At 43.8% G+C, this 27,256-nt stretch overlaps 1 protein-coding gene across 2 annotated transcripts in view; it reads right to left on the bottom strand.

Moving 5' to 3' along the window:
• LOC8026673 (phosphatidylserine decarboxylase proenzyme, mitochondrial) overlaps positions 1 to 27,256 on the bottom strand; it is a 58,433-nt gene that overhangs the window by 7,783 nt on the left and 23,394 nt on the right. The window contains exons 1-4 of one of the 2 annotated variants that reach the window (XM_029978329.3): positions 21,866 to 22,151; positions 14,986 to 15,182; positions 14,093 to 14,329; positions 617 to 754 (exon numbers count right to left, since the gene is read on the bottom strand). In XM_029978329.3, the coding sequence (XP_029834189.1) occupies positions 617 to 754; positions 14,093 to 14,329; positions 14,986 to 15,182; positions 21,866 to 21,944 (651 nt within the window). In that variant the 5' untranslated portion in view covers positions 21,945 to 22,151. Of the gene's footprint in view, positions 1 to 616; positions 755 to 14,092; positions 14,330 to 14,985; positions 15,183 to 21,865; positions 22,152 to 27,256 lie in introns of those variants that run through there. The other variant, XM_029978328.3, reaches the window with a different exon arrangement.

The following is a 27,256-nucleotide window of genomic DNA, read 5'->3' as shown; positions in this document are numbered from 1 at the left end:
TTGGCGGCTGCATTGTGGGACCCCTCTCGTGTCTGGGAGCGAAAATGTTGCTCCCTAGAGCGGTGCAACCTTTTGCTTCCCAGCCAAGAACCAGGTATAGCCTTGTAACAACACTTCACCGTGCACTTTTAGGACCAGGAATAATCTCCGTACCTTTAACCTTAAAATCTGGGCACAGACTTCCATTTTCACAGCCAGTCTCAACGAGAAAATGGGGCTCGTTCCCGGTAGCAGGTGCCAATCATCTTTATGTATTGCAAGCTCCATTGGCCCATATCTTTCACTAGAGACTCATGATCCAGCCGTGATTGTACGAAGACTTCGAGAATTAAAAAAAAATTTTCAATCAGTCAATGAGGAACTTATGTTCAGGTTAACTTCAGCTTTCGAAGTCAGTCTCATTTAAACTTTCACGGGCAAATTTCCGGACACCCAGACTCCACCCGTGAATTTCTTCGAGGCGACCAATGAAAAAGATGCACGGTGGCCTCGGAGATCCAGTCTGCGATGCAACAGCATTCGAATTAGGCAATGACGTGAAATGTGGGTCACGAACGAGGAATTACTGAACTAGCAGGTGCTGCGCTCAGCGCAGTGGCTCTTGCGGGTCACTCACGTTGGTGTGCAGGCAGTGGGGGTCCCAGGGGTGTGGACCGAGGAACCTCTGCAGGGAGTAGGTGATGCCCTTCACCTGCTCAGCAAAGCCTTTCTCAATGCGGCCAAAATGCAGCACCCTGCCGTCTGCTGGGCTCACCTGTCACAGGGAAAAGAGGGAGCTCAAGTCACTACATGTACACGCAGAGGAGTTGCAACCCTTTATATGCTTTTGTCACCTCCATAGTGACACACCCTTTTACAGACTTACTTCACTTCATAGTGCTATAACCCTTTACTCCCTCCACTCCACAGTGCCACTTTATTTGGGGAAAGGATTTTAATCTCCCCGATTTGGCGTGGGAGAATGGCAAAGCCAATGGCTTGGGAAACTCGCTTCATGCTTAATTCAATGCCATTCTAGAAATGTTTCATTTAACTCAACATGTCACAGACGTAACACATCTTTTAAATATTTTAGATCTATTTCGCAATTTGCCGGGAGCGATTGAAAATGTTGGCGCGATACCCGGTAGGAGGAAACGAGATATCCAGACGTCATGTGCCTCGTCGGACTCGTTCAATTTCAACCTTTTTTTTTTTAAAAATACGGCCATTGATTTGTAATATTGCCTTACGAGCAGTGCTGTAGGGATTGTAGCATCTCGCCTACAGCTCCTGCATTGTTTTCTGATATCCAAATTTCGGTTCACCATCCCTCTAAAGAATTGTTCCGTAAAGATGGCAAACTATTTTATGTGTGCTCTACAACATATCCTTAAAAAATCAAAAGCTCCTAACAGACTGGAAAATCGCAAATATGGTTTCAATACACAAATCAGGATCCAAAAACTGCATGCAAAATTACCGACCCTTTCTCTCTCTGCAAACTTGTGGAACATGTGATTTCTAGTAATCTTAGTGCTCACTTGAACATACATAATTTTTTTATCCAAGATCGGGATGGGTTTTCCGCATGCTTATCGCACCATGAAACGCGAATCTGCTGTGTCCGCAGTCTGCGGTATCCGTTCCAGTGACATGCGAGTTAGGAGCAGCTTCCTGCAATTTTTGTTTGTGATATGCGTGCACGACATTGGTTCCAGTGACACCTGAGTTTGTAGCGCATTCTGGTATGTTTATCGCAACGTTACAAGCAAATCTGCAGTGTCCGCAATCTGCGAAATCAGTTCCCATTTCTTGAGGTTTGTAGCAGCTGTCCCGGTGCTTATCACTTATTTTTTGTAAACTTTTGCTGTTACATTCTTAAATATTGTGCACTCTCCATTTATCTCTTCGTTTTGGGTAGGCGTCCATACGTTATTTTATGAAAGTCTCGCACGTCAGCTCTTTTTCTTGATTGTGCGCACAGTAAATAAAAACAATAAAGTGTGCACGGGTATGATTTAAGGTTGGTTAGCACTATCATGAGGGTTTTTCGTACTCCCAGGGTTGTCGGACTTCCCGAGTACTCTCAAAAAATCCTTGGAACTAAGCAGACCCAGAGGTTAAACTTATAATTACCGCATTGCCTCGTATGTGTAAATTGCTGGGACCGCAACCCTGCTTTGAACGAACCAGAAATTCAAATAAACCGACTAAATTACTGAAAGTCGACTGTACCACAAAATTCTGAATAACCGCACTCCCCCGAAAGGCCGCCCATCCGACAGAAACCCCCCCAAGCTGCCACGTTTCTAGCGGAAAGGGAATATACTAGGGCAGACCATACAGGCAAGACCTGCACAATCTGAATCACACAGGAATCTCTTTCCTGAGCTCACTCAAAAAAACTGACATAAAACAAGAAAAGGAACTTGTTAGTGAGCGCGTTGGTAAAGATGTAGGTTTTAGAAAGAGTTATATACGTAAAGACAGGGGACGGGACAACACATCCTTGTGTGTTGTCCCGTCCCCTGTCTTTACGTATATAACTCTTTCTAAAACCTACAAGAAAAGGAAATTCCCTGTTCCTTGCTGCCTCTTGCAAACAAACTGCAGCAACAGTTGCTCCGAATGCTCCTTGCCTTCCATAAGCGGAACATTTGGTATAGAGCGCTCACATAGGCTAGGGGCATTTGCTGCAAACAAATGTCGCCCCATCATTGTACAGTTTTCTTCCTTCAAAACAAGAGATCTTATCTTATCTTGCAAAATGCAACTAAAACCGTAGGCGTGATTGTCAGTGAAGGTTTTTCTTTTGCTACTCGTCTGGCTAGGAGAAAACTAATAGAATTTGGCAAATCCCAAGGAAGTACTTTCAAACTGCGTTTCAACAAGCTTTATCAAAATAACAACTGCTATACGTACAACCCCCAAGAAGACCGAATATGTGTGTCAACCTCATTCCAACGCTCTGAAAGAAATGTCAGCGTGCTTCCACTAATTTCAGCTCCCCTTTCTCAGCCGTCTGGCTCCGCCTAGCGGTCCGAAAGGGGCGGGGGACCAGTTAATGTGCAAGTTGTTTTTTCTAACATCCGAAGTCTGATTAAAAAACGCGATGACTTATGCTCAATGATTGACTCATGTGATGCTGGTTTAGTTGTGCTAACTGAAACTTGCCTTTCCTCTCAAGTTAAGGATTCTGAAATATTTCGTTGTAGTAAAAGTTTTGATGTTTACCGCAATGACCGCAAGGAACGTTCTGGAGGGGGAGTTTTGATAGCAGCTGAGCCTGAACTTAAATCTTTTTTGCTAAACATAAAATCTGATTTTGAAATAATATGGGTAGGTCTTTCCATTGGACACAAAAAGCTAGTATTAGGCTGCTGCTATCGTCCTCCAACAGGATAAAATACTTTTGTTGAGCAACTTCATGATGCAATTAACCTTGTCCGTGTTCGCTTTCCAAACTTACCCATTCTTCTTATGGGCGACTTTAATTATCCTGGCATCATCAGGTGTGATTTAAGCTCTTCATCGAAAAACCCCTCAACTGAATGTAACCAGTTTTTAGATCTATGTTCCGACTTTAATCTTTCGGAAATTGTAAGATTTCCAACAAGGACAACACACTCTTCTACGAACGTGCTCGACCTGATACTGACTGATACACCCGATTTAATTTCTGGTATTTTATACCTTCCTGGTCTCAGTGATCACTCGTTGCTTAATTTTTCTTTTATAACTCCAGTGTGCCGTAATACAAAACAGATCAAACAAATTCGGGATTACAAGAGGGCCAACTACGCAGCGATTAATAAAGGTCTGTGCTGTTTTTTGGAGGACTTTTTGCCAGAGCTTTGCGGGCGTTCCATTCAAACCAATTGGGATTCATATAAGAACAAAGCCATTTCTTTATTTAATGAGCACATTCCATTACGCTCAATTACAACAAACACTCAGTCTCCATGGTTCACTCCTCAACTCCGAAGGCTCTCAAATAAAAAGAAATGTTTGTTTAGAAACGCAAAGCGCATTGCCTCGGAGGAATATTGGCAACGTTATGATCTCGCAGCGAATGAATACAAAAAAGCAGTCGGGGAGGCTAAATGTTACTTTTTTAATGAGTGCCTACCATCTATGCTAATCAATAATCCTAAACAATTTTGGAGTGTAATGAATCCCAGTGTTGAGCGTTCCCTTTCACTTAAAAATAAGTCCGGTGAAATGATTCCCAATTCACTGTGTTCGACTATTCTCAATGACATCTTTTCTAGTGTATTTAATAATGTTACCGGTTCATTTTGTCCATCATATCCTTCATATGACTTTTTTCCCATGAATCCAATTGTCACTGATGAGAATGGCATTTTAAAAATTATAGAGTCAACTAGACAATCATCGTCATCTGGTGTTGACAATATTAATTCAAAGTTTCTAAAGAATACAAAAGAATATACATCATTTTGTCTAAACTATTTGAGCAATCTCTTTCACTAGGTCAGCTTCCAGACGACTGGAAAACTGGGTGATTCCACTACTCAAGACTGGAGACAAACATTCCCCGTCTAACTTTAGACCCATTTCACTCACAAGTATTTGTTGTAAAACGATGGAACATATAATTTATTCTAATCTGGTTAATTTTCTTGAATCTAATTCATTCTTCAACGTTAACCAACACGGTTTTAGGTAATCTTTTTCATGCGAGACACAACTTGTAAGACTAACAAATGATTTCCATCTGGTTCTAGATCGTGGTTCACGAATTGACAGTGTTTTTCTTGACTTCTCCAAGGCGTTTGACAGGGTCTCTCATAACCTTCTTTTTAAGCTTCACAAACTTAACATTGAACAGCATGTACTTTCGTAGATTTGCTCATTTCTGACTAATTGTTCAGTTTGTAAATTGTAATAATACCGACTCGTCCAAAGTTTCAGTAACGTCCGGAGTACCTCAGGGATCTGTGCTTGGCCCTCTTCTCTTTCTCATTTACATTAATGACTTACCATTGAATGTAACATCTTCTATTTGTTTATTTGCAGATGATTGTGTTGTATACCGCAAAATTGTTAACAGTTCTGACATCTTACTTCTTCAAAACGATCTCGATTCCATCTCAGGTTGGTGTGACACTTGGCACATGTCATTAAATGTTGACAAGTGTAAACACAAGATAATTTCCAGGCGAGTTAACGATCCTCCTTCCTATATCCTTAATAATATAACTTTAGAGCGGGTTGACACTTACAAATATCTGGGTGTTCACATCACATCTAACCTCTCATGGGAATCGCATGTTCACCACGTCATTTCCAATGCCAACCGCATGATTGGCTATCCAAAACATAATTTTTTCCAGACTCCTTCGACTTTGAAACTCTTTTTCTATAAAACACTAGTCCGGCCAAAACTTGAGTACGGTTCTGTTGTTTGGGATCCTAACACTGAGAGCCTCGTCGGCGCCTTGGAGGCTGTCCAGAATGGATCTGTGCGTTTCATTCGTTCTAATTACCATTGTACATCAAGCAAACTTCTATGAAAAAATGCCTATCCTTGCCAACTCTTTCTTTACACCGAAAGCTTTATCGATTAAGTTTATTTCAGAAAATATTTTTTCACAACCCGATCCTTAAGACTGAACTCTTACTGGAGGCATCCTACATGTCATCACGCAATGATCACATACATAAAGTCGAAATTCTACAGTGCCACACTAATACCTACTACAGATCATTCATACCTCGTACGTCTGCTGACTGGAATCACCTTTCCACATCCATCGCCACAACTGTTAATCCTGTTGATTTTAAAAACGCTGTATCCATACTACTAGAACTTGATTTGTGATTTGAGTGTTCTATTAACTTGTACGTAATAATCCCACCCCCCTCTGTAATGCCTTCGGGCCCCGAGGGTACCAATAAACGAAATGAAAAAACAGCTCAGACACTGCACTCTGCCGCGCACTAACCACAATGTCATATGCCGCAGTATGACGTGATGTCGTGGCGTTATGCGAAGTTAGGTGCCACCGTGATGTTTAGCAGAGGGATTTTCCTGCCATATTGAGCGAAGAAATTTCCCAGTCAAGACAAACCTACAGGAGGCACACCTGGGGACCAGCTGCAGAACTTCACCGATAGGGACTGTTCACACAATCTCAGTACCATTCAGAGCGGACCTGGCACCCGCCACAACCGAGTGCAACGTTGGCAGTGTGCATGGTATGCGCATGAAATCGTGCCGAGACACGTTTCTACCCGCCATTTTTAATGTGTCATGTGGTGTTCTCACATTGCAGTTTTTTTGTTCTTAGGTTTCTGTGTTGGTGTGCATAGAACCAATAGTCACTATGCGTGTTCGAACGTATGATAATTTGTAATCCCCACGCACCGACCCCGCTTTCAATGATAATATCAAAACAAAATGCACCAACTGTCAAATACATACACACAGCGTATGCATGCAATGATAGTAGCGCCATGCGGTGAAAACTGAATTTAACCCCGGAATGTTACAATAAGCCTCTTTAAAGTATGCTTCAATTTAGAATGCAGGTACCATATTTACTTGAATATAAGTCAACCACGAATATAGGTGAATGCCTATATGCCATGGCGCTACTATTGTTGCATGTGCCATGCAACAATAGTAGCGCTATGCGGTGAAAACTGAATTTAACCCCGGAATGTTACAATAAGCCTCTTTAAAGTATGCTTCAATTTAGAATGCAGGTACCATATTTACTTGAATATAAGTCGACCACGAATATAGGTGAATGCCTATATGCCATGGCGCTACTATTGTTGCATGTGCCATGCAACAATAGTAACGCTATGCGGTGAAAACTGAATTTAACCCCGGAATGTTACAATAAGCCTCTTTAAAGTATGCTTCAATTTAGAATGCAGGTACCATATTTACTCGAATATAAGTCCACCACGAATATAGGTGAATGCCTATATGCCATGGCGCTACTATTGTTGCATGTGCCATGCAACAATAGTAGCGCTATGCGGTGAAAACTGAATTTAACCCCGGAATGTTACAATAAGCCTCTTTAAAGTATGCTTCAATTTAGAATGCAGGTACCATATTTACTCGAATATAAGTCGACCACGAATATAGGTGAATGCCCATATGCCATGGCGCTACTATTGTTGCATGTGCCATGCAACAATAGTAGCGCCATGCGGTGAAAACTGAATTTAACCCCGGAATGTTACAATAAGCCTCTTTAAAGTATGCTTCAATTTAGAATGCAGGTACCATATTTACTCGAATATAAGTCAACCACGAATATAGGTGAATGCCTTTAAACGCACAAAAAAAAAGAAGAAAAATTAAACATAAGTTGACCACTTTTTAAAAAAATAAAAACAAAAAAAAGTTTGGGCAAAAGAAAAAAAAAACTTTATTTACAGCCCTCTCAGCTAAATCACAGCACGACGCCAAAAACTTAATCACTGTCAGAACTTTCAAACATGTCATCGTCTTTGGATGCTACGTCAGCTCCATCGACATCCTCACACATTCTCAAAAATCCCTCACTAACACCATTGCAAGTTGGCAATAAGAAACGAAAGAAGGTGGAGACAGGTGAAGCGTACAAAGAAGCGAGCAACGCGGCAAGTCGCCGCGAGCCCTCATGAGCAACAAGAAGCAAAAGTAACTTCCGTATTTTCTTTTGCTGGTATCTTGTTCTGCTGCCACAAGGGGGAGAGGCGAGGAGAAAAGGGGAGGGGAGCGGAGTGGGCAAGGCAGTGGGGCGTGGTGCGTGGCATGTCAACCATGAAACCTGACGCCCGAAGGAGGATGGGGCGGCAGCAGCGCACGGGGCAGCAGACTACCGGCTGCTGCTGTTTCAATTGTTCTGGTTGATTCTGTGCACTAAAACCTTTCTGAAATTAAGAAGCAGTGCGGCGCTGTGGCGTGAGCTCCATGCACTCGGTAGGGTCCCAAAAGTTGGTCCACAATGTAGGTCGAAATTTTCTAGTCACGATAATAGGTTGACCCTTAATTTTTAACAACATTTCCGGAAAAAGAAAAAAAAAAGGTAGACTTATATTCGAAAAAATGAGGTACATTGCCTAATTTGGACATACCCCTCGCATTTTGATGACAAATTTCTTTCCGAGTTACCGACGAAAAAGAAAATAATGCAAGGCCATCTGACAGGAGTTGGATGTTTGGGAACACCAAATCCAAGTAAGTGCTTTGTAACCATCGATGTCGCTTGGCGGCTTCGTCGAAACCTCTCAGGATGATCAGCCTAGGTATATATTGTAACACAACTTTTGTTTGGGCTAGTTGGTTCTTACTAGACATGATTAAGATAGCGCAAACTTGACAAGGACAACAAAGAAGGCACACGTACAAGAGCACTGGTGCTTAGTTCTAACTAAGTTTATTTCATCATCAACCAAGCAATATATACCATCGCCAGCGAACATGAAAACCCCACAACACAATAAATAGTTATACATTAAGATTATATGCTTACCACGTGCCTTTCTTTAGATAAAACCATCAAGAAAATATAATTCTTTGTCAATGAGACACACCGAGGGCATGCTGACGCACTTGTCTCCCGCTTTTTTTATAAAAAAAACGCCTCTATAATTTCCCTCTCTGTCTTGTCCTTTGCTTTCTTTAGGAACTTCGTCATATTCAAAAGCGGTTTACACCGACATCGTTTAACGTGCTCAGCAAGATGACCACCCAAATTGCTTCGTACAGCCAGATTATGTTCGCGCGCTCATTGAAACACCGACCCGTTTGTCCAATGTAAACGCGGCCACAGCTAGGACAAACGGGTCGGTGTTTCAATGAGAGAGCGTGCGAACATAATCTGGCTGTACAAAGCAATTTGGGTGGTCACCTTGCTGAGCACGTTAAACGATGTGGGTGTAAACCGCTTTTGAATATGACGAAGTTCCTAAAGAAAGCAAAGGACAAGACAGAGAGGGAAATTATAGAGGCGTTTTTTATTAAAAAAAAGCGGGAGACAAGTGCGTCAGCATGCCGTCGGTGTGTCTCATTGACAAAGAATTATATTTTCTTGATGGTTTTATCTAAAGAAAGGTGCGTGGTATGCATATAATCTTAATGTATAACTATTTTTTGTGTTGTGGGGTTTTTATGTTCGCTGGCGATGGTATATATTGATTGCTTGGTTGATGATGAAATAAACTTAGTTGGAACTAAGTGCCAGTCCTGTTGTACGTGTGCCTTCTTTGTTGTCCTTGTCAAGTTTGCGCTATTTTAATCATGTCTAGTAAGAACCAACTAGCCCAAACAAAAGCCGTGTTACAACATATTTCTTTTACCCTGGGCCCTTTCCTTTTTCATCAATCCAAGCAAGAACCTGCCATCACTTGTATCAACCTTATTGCCATTTCCATCTGCCAATCCCGGGTCCTGGCGTACTGCGTAAAAAGGAAATACATTCCTTTAGAGGTTCAAGCTCTGTTCGGAGTACTGGAACCTTGGGGACATGCAAAGAGAATCTGCAAGATCCTGAAATCTGAATACTGGAGACAGGTTTGTCTGCTTCAAGACTGGCTGAGGATCATCGCGCAAGGAGAAGACGGATCCCACAATCAAGACCGTCGGTATGCAGAGTATGGGAAGTTGGCAAAACAGACTACAGAATTTCTGTGGCAGAGAGCGCGATTAAGCCTACCTTCATCAAGGAGGAACCACGAGACAGCAACAAATAGCAACGTCAGGATTTTGGGGAACGTCCCACTACCGGAAAGTGTACACAAGGTCCTGGAAAAAGGCCCAAAGTACAGCTACGAACCTTCTTCCAGTCGGCACCAGCTACTAGCCATGGTTCATCGTGTTGCAGGAAGCGCTGGAGAACAGGACAGAGAGAGACTCATCGGTGACGGAGTGGACAGCCTGAGTCGCACAGCAAGTCTGAAACCCCAAAGAAAACCTCCCTTCCAGAAAGTAGTCAATTATTTGAAGCAGAGTGGTTCGACAACTGTACAAGCGGACAAGCAAGGCGGATTCGTGGTTATGCCTGAAGGCATGTTTCAAGACAAGGCAAAATCGGCAACAGAGAAGAATTTTAATACAATTAACTTTCGGCCTAAGCAACAGAAGACAACAGCACTCAAGATGCTAACGGACTTGAACCTGAATAGCCGACAAAAGGCTGTTAACAAAGCAGAAAGTGGTGTTTTGGAAGTGTTCTTTTCCGGAAAGACTCACAAACCAGAGTGCCCTCTACAGGTAATAGTATCGGTCAAGAATTCGTGGCAAGTCCAAGTGAGCCATTATTTACAGCGTCAACTGAATACGTTGGCATGTGATGATCCTTTTTTTGTAAAAATACTCTATGGAGATAGTACAGGACATCAAGGACGGACTTATAACGGCCAGATCAGCCTTCTCAGTGGATGTAGAAGACTTGTATTATTCAGTGCCACATGATGGACTCTTGAATGCTGTGAGGGACAAAATCGAGGAATCCGGACGGACCAAGTTCCGAAATTCGGCTGGGATGAACTGTGAGAACTTTCCAACCCTCCTGGAATTCTATGTTAAGTCGACAGCTGTCAGCCTTAATGACCAGTTCTTTATACAAATAAATGGTATATGTATTGGGTCTTCTGTCGTCCCAGTGATGTGCGATATTTATCTGGGCGAAATAGAGAAACGTATATCTGGGTCTCTCGAAGATGTACATGTGCTTAAGGTTTACCGATACGTTGACAATTTTTTAGTTGTTTTAGGAGATTTGACTGGGACAAATGAAGTTGATGTTGCTTCAAAAATTATCGACATTTTTAATAGTCACTCGGGAGGTTAAAATTTCACTTGCGAATTCGCAAACCAGAATTGCATTTAGTTTTTAGATTTACAGCTTGATTTCTCTAGGCAACACTTGTGCTGGATGTACAACCCGCGATCCAAAAAAAGTATTTTGTCATTTGAAAGTGCCCACTCCAAACTTATAAAAAGAGGAATAGCTACAAATTACTGGCTGCCCTCACAAAAAGTTGCAAACACAAAATGTCAACCGCCTTCGATCAGCAGTTTAGGAAGTTAAAATCTGCAGGGTACCCTAACATGTTACTTTCAAGCGTTTGCGAGAGTCTATTACAGAAACTTAAAGAATCGCAGAATGAAAAACATACTCTAGAACAGATCAACAAAAAAAGAGTGCAAGTTGTGCCTTATATGCACAGGGTATCGCATAATTTGAAAGAGATAGCTGGTAGATATGGTATTATTCTCCTTTTTTCGGCCCCCTGCAAGCTTGGCAAGATATGTCCTATGCTTACAAGGAAAAAAAAGTGATCAATGCGCAAAAAGACATGCCGTCATGTACACTAAAGGCCCGTTCACACAGTTGCGTTCGGAGCGACCACTATGCTTACGAACGAATGCAACCGGTTGGAACGACGAGTTACCATAGCAACGAAGCGCCAAACGGTCGTTTCGTTCGTGTTCGTTCGCAACGCAAGGAGTTGAGCCGGGCTGAACTTTTTCGTTACGTTCGGGAACGACGGGAGCGACAGACCAATCACAGGTCGAGGAGCTCGGTCGCGCGCGCTGCATACCGGTCGTGCCAGGCTCCTTCTACTTGCAAACATGGCGTCGTTGGTGATCGTCGACATGGACGGCGTGGTGAACGCTTATCGTGTCCCGTAAAAGCGCTATCCTTGACTGTGAATTTTCATTGTGTGCCGTTATGATAACCCAGCACGTACTAGAAGGGAAGATCCACCTACTCGTGCGGCGATCTCGTGGCGGCACTCTCAAGACTGCAGAAACGCCCGTGCCGTCGTGTTTATTTACTTCGACTACAGTGGTGCTTTCTTAGCATTCGTGTCCTCGAACATCGCCCGGATTTCTTTTGGGCGCATTCCACGCATGTGCTCAAGTTCAAGGTATTACTGGTGCGTACCGCATAAAGGATGCGAGTTTTCACGCGTTTTCATCACCTGAGAAAGGTGATTAGTGTTAACAATCCTGAACGCTCGCAACGTCTATCTGATCACGAAATTATATTTCTGCATTGCTATATCGCTGCTAAAATTAAATCGTCTTTTATGATCGTAGAAAAGGCGTGTGGCGAGATTCGTATTGTTGGCAAAGTCGTGTATTAAAGTCATGATCGTGCAAAACGGCGTACTGCATCGTTTCTTTTTTTTTTTTTTTTTAAATGCGCTGCCCTGCAAGCGTATCCTGAAAAAAAAAAAAAAAAGTTTAGGTAATAGAAGACAATATGTCTATTTTCGGTTACGCAAGTGAGTGGCAGAGCGTCCCCTTCTTTTTAGAGGCACCGCTGAAACAGCTGACGGCAGCGGAGAGGCGGTCGCCGTGCTGCCGACCCGCTGCGCTTGTGGCAGTGGTTGCAGGAGTGCACGCGCGGCGCAGAGCGGTCGTTCCGGTCGCTCTGGTCACATTGGATGCAGTCGTGGATAACGGGTTCGTTGCAGATGTCAGAACCAGTAGGCGCACAGCAGATCTTCGTGACTGTTCGTCGTAGCCGAAACCTCCGGCTGCTCCTGTGAGGAGCCTGAGGACCTCGCGTCGGGCACGAAACTGTCCGCCATGTTTTAAGCGTAGCTGGGTTAAGAGCTGAAGCTCGTTTCTCATTGGATGTTGCTTCGGGGAGGCACTCACTTGATCGAATGACGTTTTAGCGAACGCCCACGTTTCACCGAATGACACTTTAGCGAATAGTTGGACGCCGCGAAGCGGCATTTTCGGGTGGGCCAAATGGGTTCACATTTTTGTATTGAGCCGCCGCAGACTGTCGCCGCGAAGCGGCGTAAAGCGCAGCGCAACGGATGGGTTAACGCGCGCCCCCGTTATTCGCTAAAACGTTGATTCGCTCAAATGTCGCTGTTCGCTAAAATCTCATTCGCTCATGTGATATGGACCCGTTACTTCGTATGGTTGCATCCGGTTGCATCTGTGTGTACACGTCGCGCACAGTTGTCGTCGAAGTCGCAGCGGTTGCATTCGTTCGTAAGCACAGTGGTCGCTCCGAACGCAAGTGTGTGAACGGGCCTTAACTGCACAAGTGGGATTGTTTATGAAATTCCTTTTAGCTGTGGCCGCGTTTACGTTGGACAAACGGGTCGGTGTTTCAATGAGAAAGTGTGCGAACATAATCTGGCTGTACGAAGCAATTTGGGTGGTCACCTTGCTGAGCACGTTAAACGATGTGGGTGTAAACCGCTTTTGAATATGACGAAGTTCCTAAAGAAAGCAAAGGACAAGACAGAGAGGGAAATTATAGAGGCGTTTTTTCATCAAAAAAGCGGGAGACAAGTGCGTCAGCATGCCGTCGGTGTGTCTCATTGACAAAGAATTATATTTCCTTGATGGTTTTATCTAAAGAAAGGCGCGTGGTTTGCATATAATCTTAATGTATAACTATTTTTTGTGTTTTGGGGTTTTTATGTTCGTTGGCGATGGTATATACTGCTTGGTTGATGATGAAATAAACTTAGTTGGAACTAAGCACCAATCTTCTTGTACGTGTGCCTTCTTTGTTTTCCTTGTCAAGTTTGCGCTATTTTAATCATGTCTGGGTATATATTTTTATAACCTTTTCCGCCGACCACTTGCGACCATTCGATACGAAATACAGTAAAATCTCGGTAATTCAAACTCGATGGGAGCCAAAAATTTGTATGAATAAAGCAAGGTTTGAATTATCAGGAGTTTCCTCCCATAGAGACGCATAGGATGGGACCTGAATGTTAGATTATCCGCAAGTTTGAATTAAGAGAGTTTGAATTAATAAAAGTCAACTGTAAATGTTTATTTAATTAAGGAAGTTACACCCGTAATTTACTTTATTTTGAAGCCACCACAGCGCAGCTAACCCAACACCTACTGCAAATCGTCCCTTTGACCATACCGCCGGTGGTTGTAAGGCAATTTCCTATTCCGATCCGTCACTTCGAGCCGAGCGAAAACCTCTTATGACGGCTGTGACCGTAAAATGTATTTTCCCAAGATTTTCAGACTGTCAAGACGACCAGAGCCCTTTCCAGACCGAGTAAAATTCCTGGTTTTCTCCGCCGATGTGTCCCCCCAAGAGGGGCCCGACAAAGAAAGGTGGGGAGGTCCACCCACCACGCAGTCCCCCGGGCAGACCGGCCTGAGCCCTGGCTTGAGGGCCCGGCGGAAGAACTCGCCCAGGTTGCGGTAGTGTCGCAGCTCCCCGTCCTGGGCCTCCTCAAGGTCGCAGCCGAAGGCCCAGGCGAAGAGGCCCAGTACGGGCCCCCTCAACCACACGGGCAGGGCAATGTCGTTGGCCCAGCCCCACCAGCGGGAGGCCATGCGCAGGGGCAGCATCCGGTAGAAGCTGACCTGCGCAGAGGCAGCGTCTCAGTCCTCGCCAGGGAGGCCGGCAGACGGATGCCGCTGCAGCAATACCACCTAGAAGACGAGGTCTCCGGCTTTCCTCCCTCAACGTCATCGCTAGCAGATCCTCCTCTTACCAAAGATAACAGCGAGCCGTATTTGTAGACAATGGCTACTTGATTTGTCTCTGGAATGGCCTGCTACGCCTCTCTTGAAACCTTGCGACAGAAAAAGCGACGCTCATATCTTTTAAAATTTCATGATGACCACGAGGCATAAAAGCATACTTGTGGCTGACTACTAAAAAAAATTGTAAAATATTTAAAGCAAAATAGTGGCCAGCATGAGACTGTCTAGATCAAGAACAGGTTAGACGGGGAGAGCGGCAGATCATGGAAACAAGTCAGTCTTGGCATGCACTTTACTTTAAATTAAATTGTCCCGTCCTTCTCCAAACGACCCCAACGTTATCAACAAAGCTGACATACTGGGGAGGGGGCGGTTCAAAACATTACGGAAACCTTTGACCAATTTCGTGCCTTTGTGAGTGTCAAACGCTTGGGAGCTGCGACGCACCGGAACACCCCATTTTGGAATGCATATTTTCAAATAAATGAATGGGCGTGCTTCCTAGAAAAGCTGCGGCCCAGCGGGGAGCGTACCTGGAGGTCGGAGGCCACGGGCTGTGTGCCCTCCTCCTGTGCCTTCCTCCTCCTCAGGCTGCGTAGGTAGGCCAGGTAGGCCAAGCCCAGGCCCAGCGGGATTGGGGCCCACCGGAGGGAGCGCAGACAGCGGCCGGGGATGCCCACGGGGCCCTGGGGGGGCCGCCAGGGGCCGTGGGGGGCGGGAGGAGACCCGTCTGCACGGGGGAACATGGGGCATGGCTCGACTAGCGGCGGTGCGGTGGACGCGCACTACAGCCAACACCTCTCAATGCTAAATCAGACGGACGTGTTTGAATGCAATTGACTGTGTTATGGTCGCTTATAACTACTTATGACGAAATGATTGCTATGGCAACTAAGGCCTGTCCAACGAGTGATAAGAGAGCGCAAAGAGTCGTAATGCAGTCGGCCCCACTTGAGCACAAACATCCGAAACAGTCTTTAAAGTAAGAGCTGCGAGGAATCTCTCCCTCCACTCTGTGCCCATTCCTCAAGACTACCGCATTTTCTAATGTATAAGTCCCATGTTTTTTTCTCCAAAATTTCTATTGGTGTGTTTTATGCTTGTGTATGACTTATATTCACTTTTTTTCTATGTGTATACCTTGACTGTAGAAATTCATCACAGAGGTTATATTTCTCGTTCCATTTGTTGATGAGAATATTGAAAATTGCTCTCACTTGCGCATATATAGCGATCATAGTACAAGTATGCAGGCTTTCCAATGCAGTCTCGCCAAGCTGACCGTGCAATTTATACGCCATCTTTTTTTTCTTCTAAAAGCAGCCATTTTTTTGTAAAAGGTTTTCCGATTTATAAGTCACACAAAGGTGTGACTTATAAACTGGAAACTATAATATACCAAGGGGGCTTGTTTCCTAACCAACTGATGAGAGCAGAGGGCGTGAGAAACATCTTAGATCTAACTGAAGGCTGGGACATCACGGTGGTTCTCAAGGTAACATACCTGGCTCATTCTATCGTTTCATACCTGGCTCATTCTATCGTTTCAGGAAGGGATGCATTAACTGAACACACACTTATGACCTCTATGTATAAGCTGCAGTTCCCTGCCTTGCTCAGCAGCAGTGACAGCAGACCGCCATTAATTGCAACCTTCGAAATTCGTAGACATCGCTGGAGCCGTTGCTGACTATCAACTTTGCGAGCTCATCAACCAGGGCCACTCAAGTGATTGGTCCGCAGGCCTGCATCTGGAATACGCCATCAAGTGTCGTTAAAGGAACAAGCTCTGCAAGCTCCGGGCCACTTGCTCAGCGGTGGCGGCGGCGGTGACAGCGGCCCGGCATTTTTCACAATCTTCGAAATTCGCAGGTTGTGTTCCACAATTCCGGAGCATTCCCTGCCGCCACTGTTGCTACTGAAGTGTTGTCCTACTCTTGTTCTGCCCTCAAATGAATGTACCCGATTTATGTTTGGTCGGTAACAAGTCACTCCCTGTGAACGGAACATACTCGGAATGTGACTACAGTTATCACCTGGGTGCACCTTCTGGCCTTTCTAAAATAGCCTACAAGGCCAAAGGGCAGATGGGGCAGAGAAAAGGGAAATGTCAAACACATGAAACTTCGAAATTTAGAGGGACTGAGGTTGCCGTACGACAGAAACCCCAGGCTGCTTCTGAGATGGTACTTGCAGAAATCAACAAGAGGCTAGCAGAACTACCAGTAATAAGATACAAAGTCGATGAAGGGATGTTGGTTTAAGAAACTGTGAACAAGCTGGAAAAATCTGTTCAGCATATGTCCAAACAATATGACGAGGTACTTAAGGAAATGAAACTCCAATCCGCTGAGATTGTAATGCTGAAAAAAAAAAAAAAGAGTGGAAAAAAAGAGGCTGACAACGCTAGTCAGAAAGTTAATAAACTAAAACAAGTCAACAGCCTAAAGCAGTACAGTAGGACACAAAACCTAGAAATGCACAAACTGCCACAAAGTGACTATAAAAACCCACTTAGGAAAATAAACGAGCTAGCAACTAAACTCCAGCCGTGCTCGTTCACTTTGTGTCGCGCACTACTCGTGACCACTAGATGGCAAAGGAAGGACTTCAAAAGACCATCAGATCCATGTGTATCTGCTTGACAATCTGACACTGCAAAACAAGAAGTTATTTTAGATGATAAGAATTAAAGCTGAAGAAAAAACCGCATATCCACGTGGCGAATGATGTTGATTCGGGCGAAGCTCTGGTGGTGTTTGTGTGCGTAGACGCTGAGCCGCAGCATGCCGAACCTTTCGTCCATTTTCATCCATGTCACGCTGCGGTCAAATGCTCAAATGCGTATATAACCACGTTCCATACCACACATTCTCTTTCCGACATGGATGAAAACTAACGAAAGGCTCCGCATGCTGCGGCTCACAGTCTACGCAGACAAGCACCATCAGAACTTCGCCCCAATCAACATCGTTCACCACGTGGAGATGCGTTTTTTTTTTGTTTTTTCCCCTACACGAGCACGGGAGCATGTGCTCACGTGCTCGTGGGCACGAGCACCCGACGCCCGACATCGGACGGACATACGGACATGGCTAGCCCCTAAGGAGCTTCGCCCCTAAAGCACAACCAGTTTGCCTGGCAAAAGAATGGTCAGATGTCTGTGCATAAGGCACAGGGGGGCCTGCAATCAGTATCCAGTGGGAAGCTGATCTAGATAAGATTTGCTAAATCAGCTACAATAAATGCTTTGTATTTTTTTCAGCCGTGGCAGATTTAAACACTGATTATTAGGGGTGTGCAAATACTCGAATATATGAATTCGAATTGAATAGTAAGTTCCCGAATAATTTGATTCGCGAATCGAATTCCTAGTATTTGGCAACTCGAATATTCAATATATTCAGCCAAAAACGTGTGGTCGGCACGGAGCTGACAAAAGAGTCGTTTTTTCTCCCGATGTTAGTGCCGTGATGTTAGACAGACCATGTGAGAAACACCTTTTGGTCCTACCATTCCACAAAACTCTAACGCACAGGTTAGAAGAAAGAAAAGTAACGAGCGCCAGAAAATTTATAGCATTCAGATTTACTCATGATCGTGACACAATCTAACCTTGAATCACAACCGAAACATTCTGTTTGCACCGCTTCCAGAGGGGAATTGTTGGGAGGCCGGAATGCCGCGCCACGCCTAATTCTTTTCACGAGTAAAAAGCCCCGATGTACAAGGTGTCATAAAAAAAAATTTACGTTTGTTTTTTTTCCGCAAAAAATAAACTAGGCATCGCTGAACGCTCATTCTCTGCCCAAAGGTAGCGCTAGAGGTCACAACCAGATGCCAAAGTTTCAGCCCGATCCGATACCTGATTCAAAAGTTATGAGCGATTTTCTGAAAATTTAAATGAGAAAGTGGGGCCCATTTTTGCCCGTTTTTGGTTTCCGGTGCCATAAAGCCCTACGTGTTCGAAAACTCTGTCGGCCGCTATTTTCCAATTGAAATTTTCAGAAAATTTGTTCTTTTGCGCGTGCTGACGTTGAATAAAAATATTAGTTCCCAAAAAAGTGGCCCCACCGCTCTGTGAATGGTGCAACCGTTGTGATTGCGACCTTGCTTTCAATACCGAGAAGATACCTACACGGGTAAGAATTTGTGAGCCATTTGGCTGGAGGCAATCGGGTGTTCAGCTTACATCAGGTTTGTTCCCGTCATTTTGCATTGAAAGGAAAGTAGCTCTCAAGTTTTGCGAATATTTTTAGGTCGTGTTTTAGTCGTGCGTCACGATGCTCACCCACCTTGCTCGCAGATGCCGTGCAAAACAAAAACAAGAACAGAAAAGCTGGAAGGAGTATATATTCATTTGGTTGATTTTTTTTTAGTCCTCTCGTTCGCTTTTACCCGAAATCGACAGACGCTTGTATTGGACCGTGGCTTGTGCCTAATGGAGCACTAGAACGGCATTTTCATGGTCGCGTCTTGCAAGCATCGCAGAAATTTTTAGACGGAGGTGGAATAGCAGACGGACAAAGATAAAAATAGATACCAACGCCCAGTTATGGTGGTATAGAATAACAGACGATGCCGAAAGTGGCCGCGCATCTGCTCACACGACTAGTAGGCGCTGTCAGACTTCCAGACTAGAGGCACTGAATGTCGGGAAAATGTAGACATAGGCTTTCAAGCATGTTTGGCCAAGCAGCCAAGCCAATCCAGTAGTAATGGGTGGGGCCACCAATCTGTGGGCCGTGCTTAGAATGGGCCATGACCTCAACCTAAATTGCATCTAACAATGCAAATATTGCACCCAAAATTTTCTTCTTTTTTTTCGTGCAAAAGTCACGAAAAAGTATGCATCCCAATTATGCCCTTTAAAAAAATTTTTTTTTTCATTTCAGTCTTTTTTTTTTTAAGATCTGTGTCTCTCCATTAATGTATGGCAGTCATGGTAAAGATGAGTAACTATAGCCCCAAAGGCTTGCATCCTCAGAGTAACAAATTTTAGCTGGCTTTATCTCCAGGGTAGTAAAAACTAAAGTCTCTGGCCAAGACGGTGTGCAGGGAAATAACTGATGTTCAGCCCATTCCCAGTTTTGACACCTACGGTACCTTCGCTCACTCGTTAACTACCAGACTTTCTATGCTCAGGAAGCTCCCTGTTGTGCTCCCCATTTCTACATTTCTTCTGCTTTTCATCGTCTTCTATATGTCTCGTCTTGAATGTGTCACTCTCAACAATTTTGTCCAGTTCTTTTACTCTTTGCAATAACAGAACAGTTATGACGCAGACTCCCAGTTCTGCCACGATCCCCATCCCGTGAAATCTTACCTAACCCCTTTTTTCAATACAATGGTTCTTGTTTGATTTTTTTTTTATTTTACAACGATTATATTTCAACTGTAACCCACTCTGCTAAAATCCCACATAAGTGTTGCGGTATGTATAAATAAATAAATAACTAAAGACCAGCACCGCAGGACCCAATGTCTTGATAGACCCCATATTATCAGGTAGCGCAATGTTTCTTTACGCACTGCAGATTTTTATTATGTGCACCATTAAGCAGCTCAGTTACCATAATGTCCCGAGAGACAGCCCAACTAAAATCGGAAGCACATCGGGCAAAAATAAGGGGTGGCCTCACTTTCAGCGTGCAATAAAAAAAAAGTTGTAAACATGCTAGATCTAGGTTCAGTGACCTGCAAAATCTTGTGATTGCAGGAAGGGGCAATGAACCAAAGATGACTGTCTTTCTCAGTCAGCAAAGTTCACTCATCTCCCGTCTTGGTGAAGTAACACCATTTCTGCTGAGGTCACCATTGACCAGGGCCCTGCAATTACTAGGAGTGGGCTATCTTTCTCTGTTTATGAAAAAGTAGAAAATTGTGCCAGAAATAGGGGTGGGTTATCTTTCGGGGGTAATACGGTAGTCATTTTTTAAAGACTGGTATGCATTATTTTCTATACAATTTTCTTTTTACTATTGGGGTGGAGGATCTGGGTACCGTGTAAATATTCATAATGTGCAGTTCCTAGAACCTTGCATAAGCAGACGTAAACAAGACCTATACGAGTGGTGCAGGCAACATGGTTGCGAAAAATATCAACACTACGACGAACTGAAAATAATTAAATAAGAAAAACACACTGAGTTATTGCCTATCGAAAATGGTTGCAGCAATAAGGTGTGTCGATAATCATTTCACCGACTCCAACTACTTGTTCCTGCTAAGTTGCAAACTTTCGCTTTGAGACCTTTTAAACCCAATATTAGGACATGCAAAGTTCTCAATAACATACAGTTTATTTCTTTCTTAACATGATATACAGTAAGCAACTTAATTTTTGTGAGGACTTAATTTTGTGACTTTCGCAACTTCAAATAAATCACGAAAAATAAATTGCGCAAATTATTTCTCTGTGGTAAGGAATGCATAGCATACCACCCCCAATCGCAAAATTATGTGCCAGAGAAATACCTCCGAAACATACACTTCACACGATTCGCGAAACACTCCGCTTGCAAGAATAACGCCGTTTACTCTACTTGGAACTGATGCGGAGTCTTCTGCATGCGAAGTCTTCTGCATGCTAGACTAAGGGGACACCCGCCACCATCAGTGCCTTGCTCCAGTTTTAACGTCTGTCTGTCGGTCGACATACACCGAAGACAGAGCATAACTGTTTATAACAGACCTTAACAGTGACTATGATTTGGGCCTGTCATCAAAGGAGTATGCAGAACGCATACTCTTACTACAGAATTTGACGTGGGTTACTACTGGAGTTCATATTAACCAGTGAAACAGACGAAATGTCAATGGATATAAGGAAGAAACTAGTTTACCCAAACTTTTGAACTTTGAAACAAGGTAGAAATGTTTTATTGAGCTCTACAGTCCATTGCAACTCAAGAAGGTAGGGCAAGGGAAAGAAAGGCCGGGGAGGAGGGAGCAGACGAAGCACTAAACAGAGGAGGATGTTTCCCCCCTCCTCTCTGGCGTTCCATCTGCTTCCTCCTCCCCGGCCCTCCTTTCCCTTGCCCTACCTTCTCGAGTTGCGACGGACTATAGCGACAGACGTCATCACCGTGCGCTTCGAGTCTTACGAGGTCTGCAAGGCGCCGAGTGCAACGGCACCAGTATGCATAATGAATGCCACAGCGGCCAGGCTACTGAGACAAAGCCGCATAATGTCCAAGATAATGACTGCTTTCGAGGAATCCACTATAAAAGAACGGAAAACTGCCTACAAACACCCTATTATGGTCCGTTATATCAGAACATACATTATAACAAAACCTGTAATAAGAGAGGTTGACTTAATAGTACAGATAAGACTAATCAAACTTCATGAATCTGTCTGTCTTAACTGAATGCCTGCCGCAACCAAATCTGTTAGGGGGAGGGGGGTACCTTGGACGAGGCTGAGCAGCAGCCAAAAAATGAGGCTGGAGCAGAGGAAGGAGCCCTTCCGGGGCAGCCGGTCAATCATCGCGCTTCCGGCGTGGCAGGACCCTCAGAAAGAGCTTGCCGGCGAAGGGCACAGAGGCAGGGCCAGATAAGTGAGTAGAGCACGCTGCTCCCTTATCGGCACCAGATAGATTAGCATACGGCCTAGGATAAGCACGGCGGCTGCAGGGACAAGCCTGCTGACAGTGTGTGGCGTGACTGTGGCCGGATGCCTGAGAGCACCCAGACTGGTCCGAGGAATCTGGGCAAAGCGAGATAGTGCACCGTGGCGCGGTCGCACGCTCACGGGCGGGGGACTCTTCGTGGGTGTGACTTTCTGAGAGACTGCAAGGTGCCAAGGGATGAATCTCGGTGGACGGGCACCACAAATGTCTGACGAGATTCTACAGAAACTGTAGAAAACCTTGGGATAGGATTTATTCGGCACAGAGCAAAAGCTTACCATTGTTAGAGAAGTAGAAGTAAGCATGTTCAGATGCTTGCCCACAGTAGAAATGTTGGTTACTCGGTGCTCATGCAGAAACAATTCTCCAATTCCAGTTTTTCAAGACGCACATAGCGAAATCCTAGTAACAAAAAGTCTTTCGGGTGAGCCAGGGCCAAAGACCATGAACAGTGCGATTGAAGCCTTAAAGAATAGTCTAACACACGACGACGAATGTCAAGTTCGACCACCAGGAAGCTATTTGGCTTTGAAAAAAGGCAGGGATACCTAGCGCCACTGACCTCTGGGGCTGGCTCAAAATTAGATTAGAGGCAATTGCTTACAATATGTTGTCATAAATCACTCTCGCTTTGATCCCCTTAATATTTGTAATGGTGTACCTCAGGGTAGCATCCTTGGACTACTCTTGTTTCATACATATACATAAATGACATTTCTAATATTAGTACTCTTGCAAAATATGTTATGTACGCTGACGATACGAGCCTTTTCTTTTTTTCCTCTGACGTTGAACAACTGGCACTGCTAACCAAGTATTGAAGTTATTAGCGCGGTGGTCATTAGTCAACTCAATGAAAATAAACAAAGAGAAAACTAAAGCTGTAATATCTTGTAACGCACCCACAGCCCTTAGTTTTGAGTAATACCGTCATTGAATACGTAGAAACTTCTCAATCTTTCGGTGTTAGTTTTACTGCAACGATGACATGGGACGCCCACATGAACAAGATCTGCCTTGCCCTTTCTAAGGCTGTTGGAATTACCTCACGTAATAAGCATGTTCTACCTGAAAAAATGAAAGCCGTTTACAACTCCCTGTAACCCACGTGTTCTTGGGGGCGGGGTCACGTGACCTCACGATTACGGCGACGGCGACGCCACTCAAGCCGGAAACGGGCGCCTAAGAGCTGCGCTCTAAAAACTAAACTTACTTTGTATTATGCTTTCTTTTATTTGAATTTAAGCTACTGTTTCCTTGTCTGGGGTAATACCACAACATCCAATATTAGAGATGCCGCGAATTTTTTTCGAATCGAAGTTTCGATGATCGAATCAAGCGTTTCGAAAGGTTAGAAAGATTTCGAATTTTCTAACTTTACATATCGAGAAATTCGACGGAAGTCGAATTTTCGAACTTGTTAAACTAAGAAGTTCGACACTGCTCGAAATTTCGAACTTATTACGCTGCAAAATTCTATGCTTGTCAAACTTTCGAACTTGATAGACAAAAAAATCGATGATTTTCGAACTTTCGAATTTCTTGCACTAAAAAGTTTGAAGCTTTTCGAACTTTCGAACTTCCTACGCCAAGAAATTCAATAATTTTCTAACTTTCGAACTTATTAATCTAAAGAATTCGAAAGTTGTCGAACTTACGATTCCTCAAAAGTCAAAAGTTTGACGAACTTCGAATTTTTAGGGTAAAAGTTTGAAGTCCGTCGAACTTCAAAAGACGGGCGGGCGGTTTCATTTGGGTTTAAGCAGTGAGGTTACATTCGTAATTTTTTTTTCTCGCAATTTTACATGTGGTGTTGCATTCTTTGCGAAAGACAATGCCGTTTATTTCAATCATCTGGCATGCTTGGTTTTAAAGAATAAGATTTTCGAAGGAGCGAGGAAGGACGGCGGGTTTTTGACAATTGTCGTTTGTGCCATATTTGAAGCGCGCTATATCCGAAGATATTTATGTTAGAGATGTTAAAACATTTTTAAGAATGATCAATGTATAACCTAGGTAAGTGTCGTCTTAAGATATGATTATTGTTGTTCAAGACGAGTTTCGAAGATATATCCAAATATGTATCTACAGGCAATTATTCCCTAAACTTGGTAATTTTTTTCGTCGAAATTGTTCAAGGTATTGCATTCAAATTAAAACCACAGACAGTACATATCATTACTATCTGCACAATACAAATTAATGTATATATTGTTCTTTTCACGTTGAGGAATAAATTAATTCAAAGAAAAAGATTTCTAATATTGTTCAAATTCGTCACGTCATAAAAAACAAAAAACAAAAAAAAAAACATTTTTTTTTTTTATTTCATTTTTTTGGGACGTGTTTCTTTTAGCCTGTACACATTTTGGTAGGAGAAATTTGTTTTGTAGTTCTGGGCCTCTGAATATGCAAGAAACCCACACTTCCGGCGGATTCTTGATAGATTTTTTTTCTCCGGTTTTTATTTTTTGCATTTATTGTTATGTTTATTTATTTATTATTTATTACCAATGGCACAGTTATTTAGGTCGAAAAGCCATAGCTTTAAACTTCCGAAACCACTAAGCATGTGACGAGTAGTGCCTTCTGACAACGAGTTTCTAACAATGATCATCTACGCGATCTTTTATGCAGTGAAGAGCTATACATATGCATAAATAATTTCAGATTAAAATAAGCTCGACCATGCCCTCTTTCCCCGTATTGTTTTCTTTAACAGCCGAAATATCTGGGGAAGGGGGGGGGAATGAAAGACTGGAGCCCCCCCCCCCCCCCCCCCCCCCTTCCCCCCGTTTTTCCTATTCCGACGCTGCTGGTATGGTAGAACGCTCCTCGTCCTCAAGTTTTGTCGGCTTCTGTGCTTTTTGCTCGGCATTTCTTCCGTCTCCGAAAAATAAACCTCCAAAACAATTACAAACTAAAAAATTGTCAAGGTGCAGGCGATCTGGTGTCTGTTGATCATGATGCAAAATCTCGAGACTGGGAATGAAATTCGAAAGAAATAGTGTAACAAGAAAGAAAAAGGGGGACAGGACAAAGTCTCAAACTCAGTTGAGTTGATTTTGAGACGTTATTCCTGAGCCGAGTTTTCAGCTGAGTTGAGTTTGAGAAGTTGTCCCGAGCTGAGTTTGAGACATTGTCCTGTCCCCCCTTTTTTTTTTTTTTTTTTTTTTTGTCCTCTTGCACTCTTTTTTTAAATTTCATTCCCAGTCTCGAGATTTTGCATCATGTACAAACTAAACTCACTATATGCCGGCGTCACTCGGGCGGCGTTCGAGCGGATTACTACCAGCGTGCAGGGGGTGGGAGGCAGTTTGCCAGATCGCTTCAAGGTTTTTCTGAGCCTCAACCACCTGCCTGCCCCTGGCCGTTTCGAACTGGATGAGTATCGTTAAACAGTGCGTTTGCGTGATCACTACTGCATGATGCACGTTAAAACCCCCCCCTCCCCCCCGGGCTGGCGGCCACAATTACTGATCTGCACACGTCACTCTGCACTGGCAAATAATCCAGCACATCCGGGACACTCGTCGTCTCATTTAATTGCTTGACCAACTTCGCACAATGTGAATATCACACCCGAACATTTCTAAGCCTGATTTCGTGAAAACCAGTGAGGCGTGAAAACGTTATTTGAAACTGAAATTGTGGCGGAACATGAAAACCGAACTTCGAACCTTGCGCACTTATACTTTAAAGAAATTTGAAACCTAAGTTTCTTTTTCGAATTTAGCGCTAAAAGAGAATGGAAACCTTCAAACTTTTGAACTTTATGTAGAAAGAAATTCGAAATATTCGAATTTATCGAACTTCATGTCTATAAAAATTTGAAACGTTCGAATTTTTGGAATTTCAGATTCAAAGGATTCAAATTCAAAACATTCTAATCTCTCGAATTTCAAGTTAGGAAAGCTCGAAATCTTCGAATTTCTCGAACCTCAAGTAAAAAAATATTTGAAATAATCGAACCCAAACTTTTAGAAACCGTGAAAGCTTCGAACTTTTCGAATTCGAAACTTCACGATTTTTGAAAGTTGCAAATTTTTCGAATTCAAATCTCCGTACGGTCGAAAATATCAAAACCTTTCGAATTCGAACATCAGTTCGGTTCGAAAATATCGAAATCTTTCGAAATCGAACCTAGGGTGGTTCGCGGCACCCCTATCCAATATTCAGAAGCTTCTGATCTTGCAAAAGAAAACGTTACGTGCTATTACAAAATATCCACATAATTCCCCAGCCAGGCAGGCTTACTTGCGGTTTAAAATTGTGCCTGTATATAATTTATCTGAATATAAATTTGCATGTTTTTACAAAAATATAATAGCAAAAAATTGTCATTTTCTTTCACATATTGTTTCTAAAACTACTGTGCTTCCCAACACGCCTGATACAACTAGGGAAAAAAAGTGAAAGCCGTTTACAACTTCCTGTAACGCCGAATTGGAGCGCAGCTCTTGAGGAGGAGGAGTGGAGGGTATATTCCTCCTCCTCCCTCGTGATCATGCCTGCTAGTCCTCCTCCCCTCCTGCTCCCCCTCCCTCTCCTTTACCACCTCCTCGTCCTTCAAGCTCCTCCCCTCCCCTCGCCTCCGCCTCCTCGTCTCTCCTCCCCCCCTCCTCCACCTTCGTACTGCTTTCCTCCTTGCCGCTCAAGCCGGACAATGAGGGGAGGAGGAGGAGAAGGAGGGGGGAGGAGGAAGAGGGGGGGAGGAGGAGGGGAGGAGGAGAAGGGGGAGGAGGAGGAGGGGAGGAGGAGGGGGAGAAGGAGAGGGAGGAGGAGGAGAGGGAGGGGCGCAATTACGCCGACGCCGACGCCGACGCCGACGGCGACGCCGACGCCGACGGCGACGCCGACGCCAACGGCGACGCCGCTCAGGCTGGAAACGGGCCCCTAAGAGCTGCGCTCTAAAAATACCTTTTGTTTTACCTAGATGTAGAACAAACTATGGCTTTACAATGTTATGGAATATCTTGCCCAAGTTTTTGAATAAGCGTCTATGTGATCACCTGAGCGATATGCCTTCTGTCCTTCAGAATGCTTTTCTATAATTTGTCTGTACTTCAACCCTGTGTAACTTGTGCAAAATATGTTCAAAACTATGTGTACCTCAATATACTTTTCATTTTCTTTATATTTTGCTCATACCGCGATTGCACTGCTGACT

Source organism: Ixodes scapularis, unplaced genomic scaffold (genome assembly GCF_016920785.2).
Source record: "Ixodes scapularis isolate PalLabHiFi unplaced genomic scaffold, ASM1692078v2 PGA_scaffold1__304_contigs__length_218370807, whole genome shotgun sequence".
In the NCBI taxonomy this organism is placed as follows: domain Eukaryota; kingdom Metazoa; phylum Arthropoda; class Arachnida; order Ixodida; family Ixodidae; genus Ixodes; species Ixodes scapularis.
The sequence above is the reverse complement of the archived record's forward strand: the minus strand, read 5'-3'. Positions and strand labels throughout refer to the sequence as shown.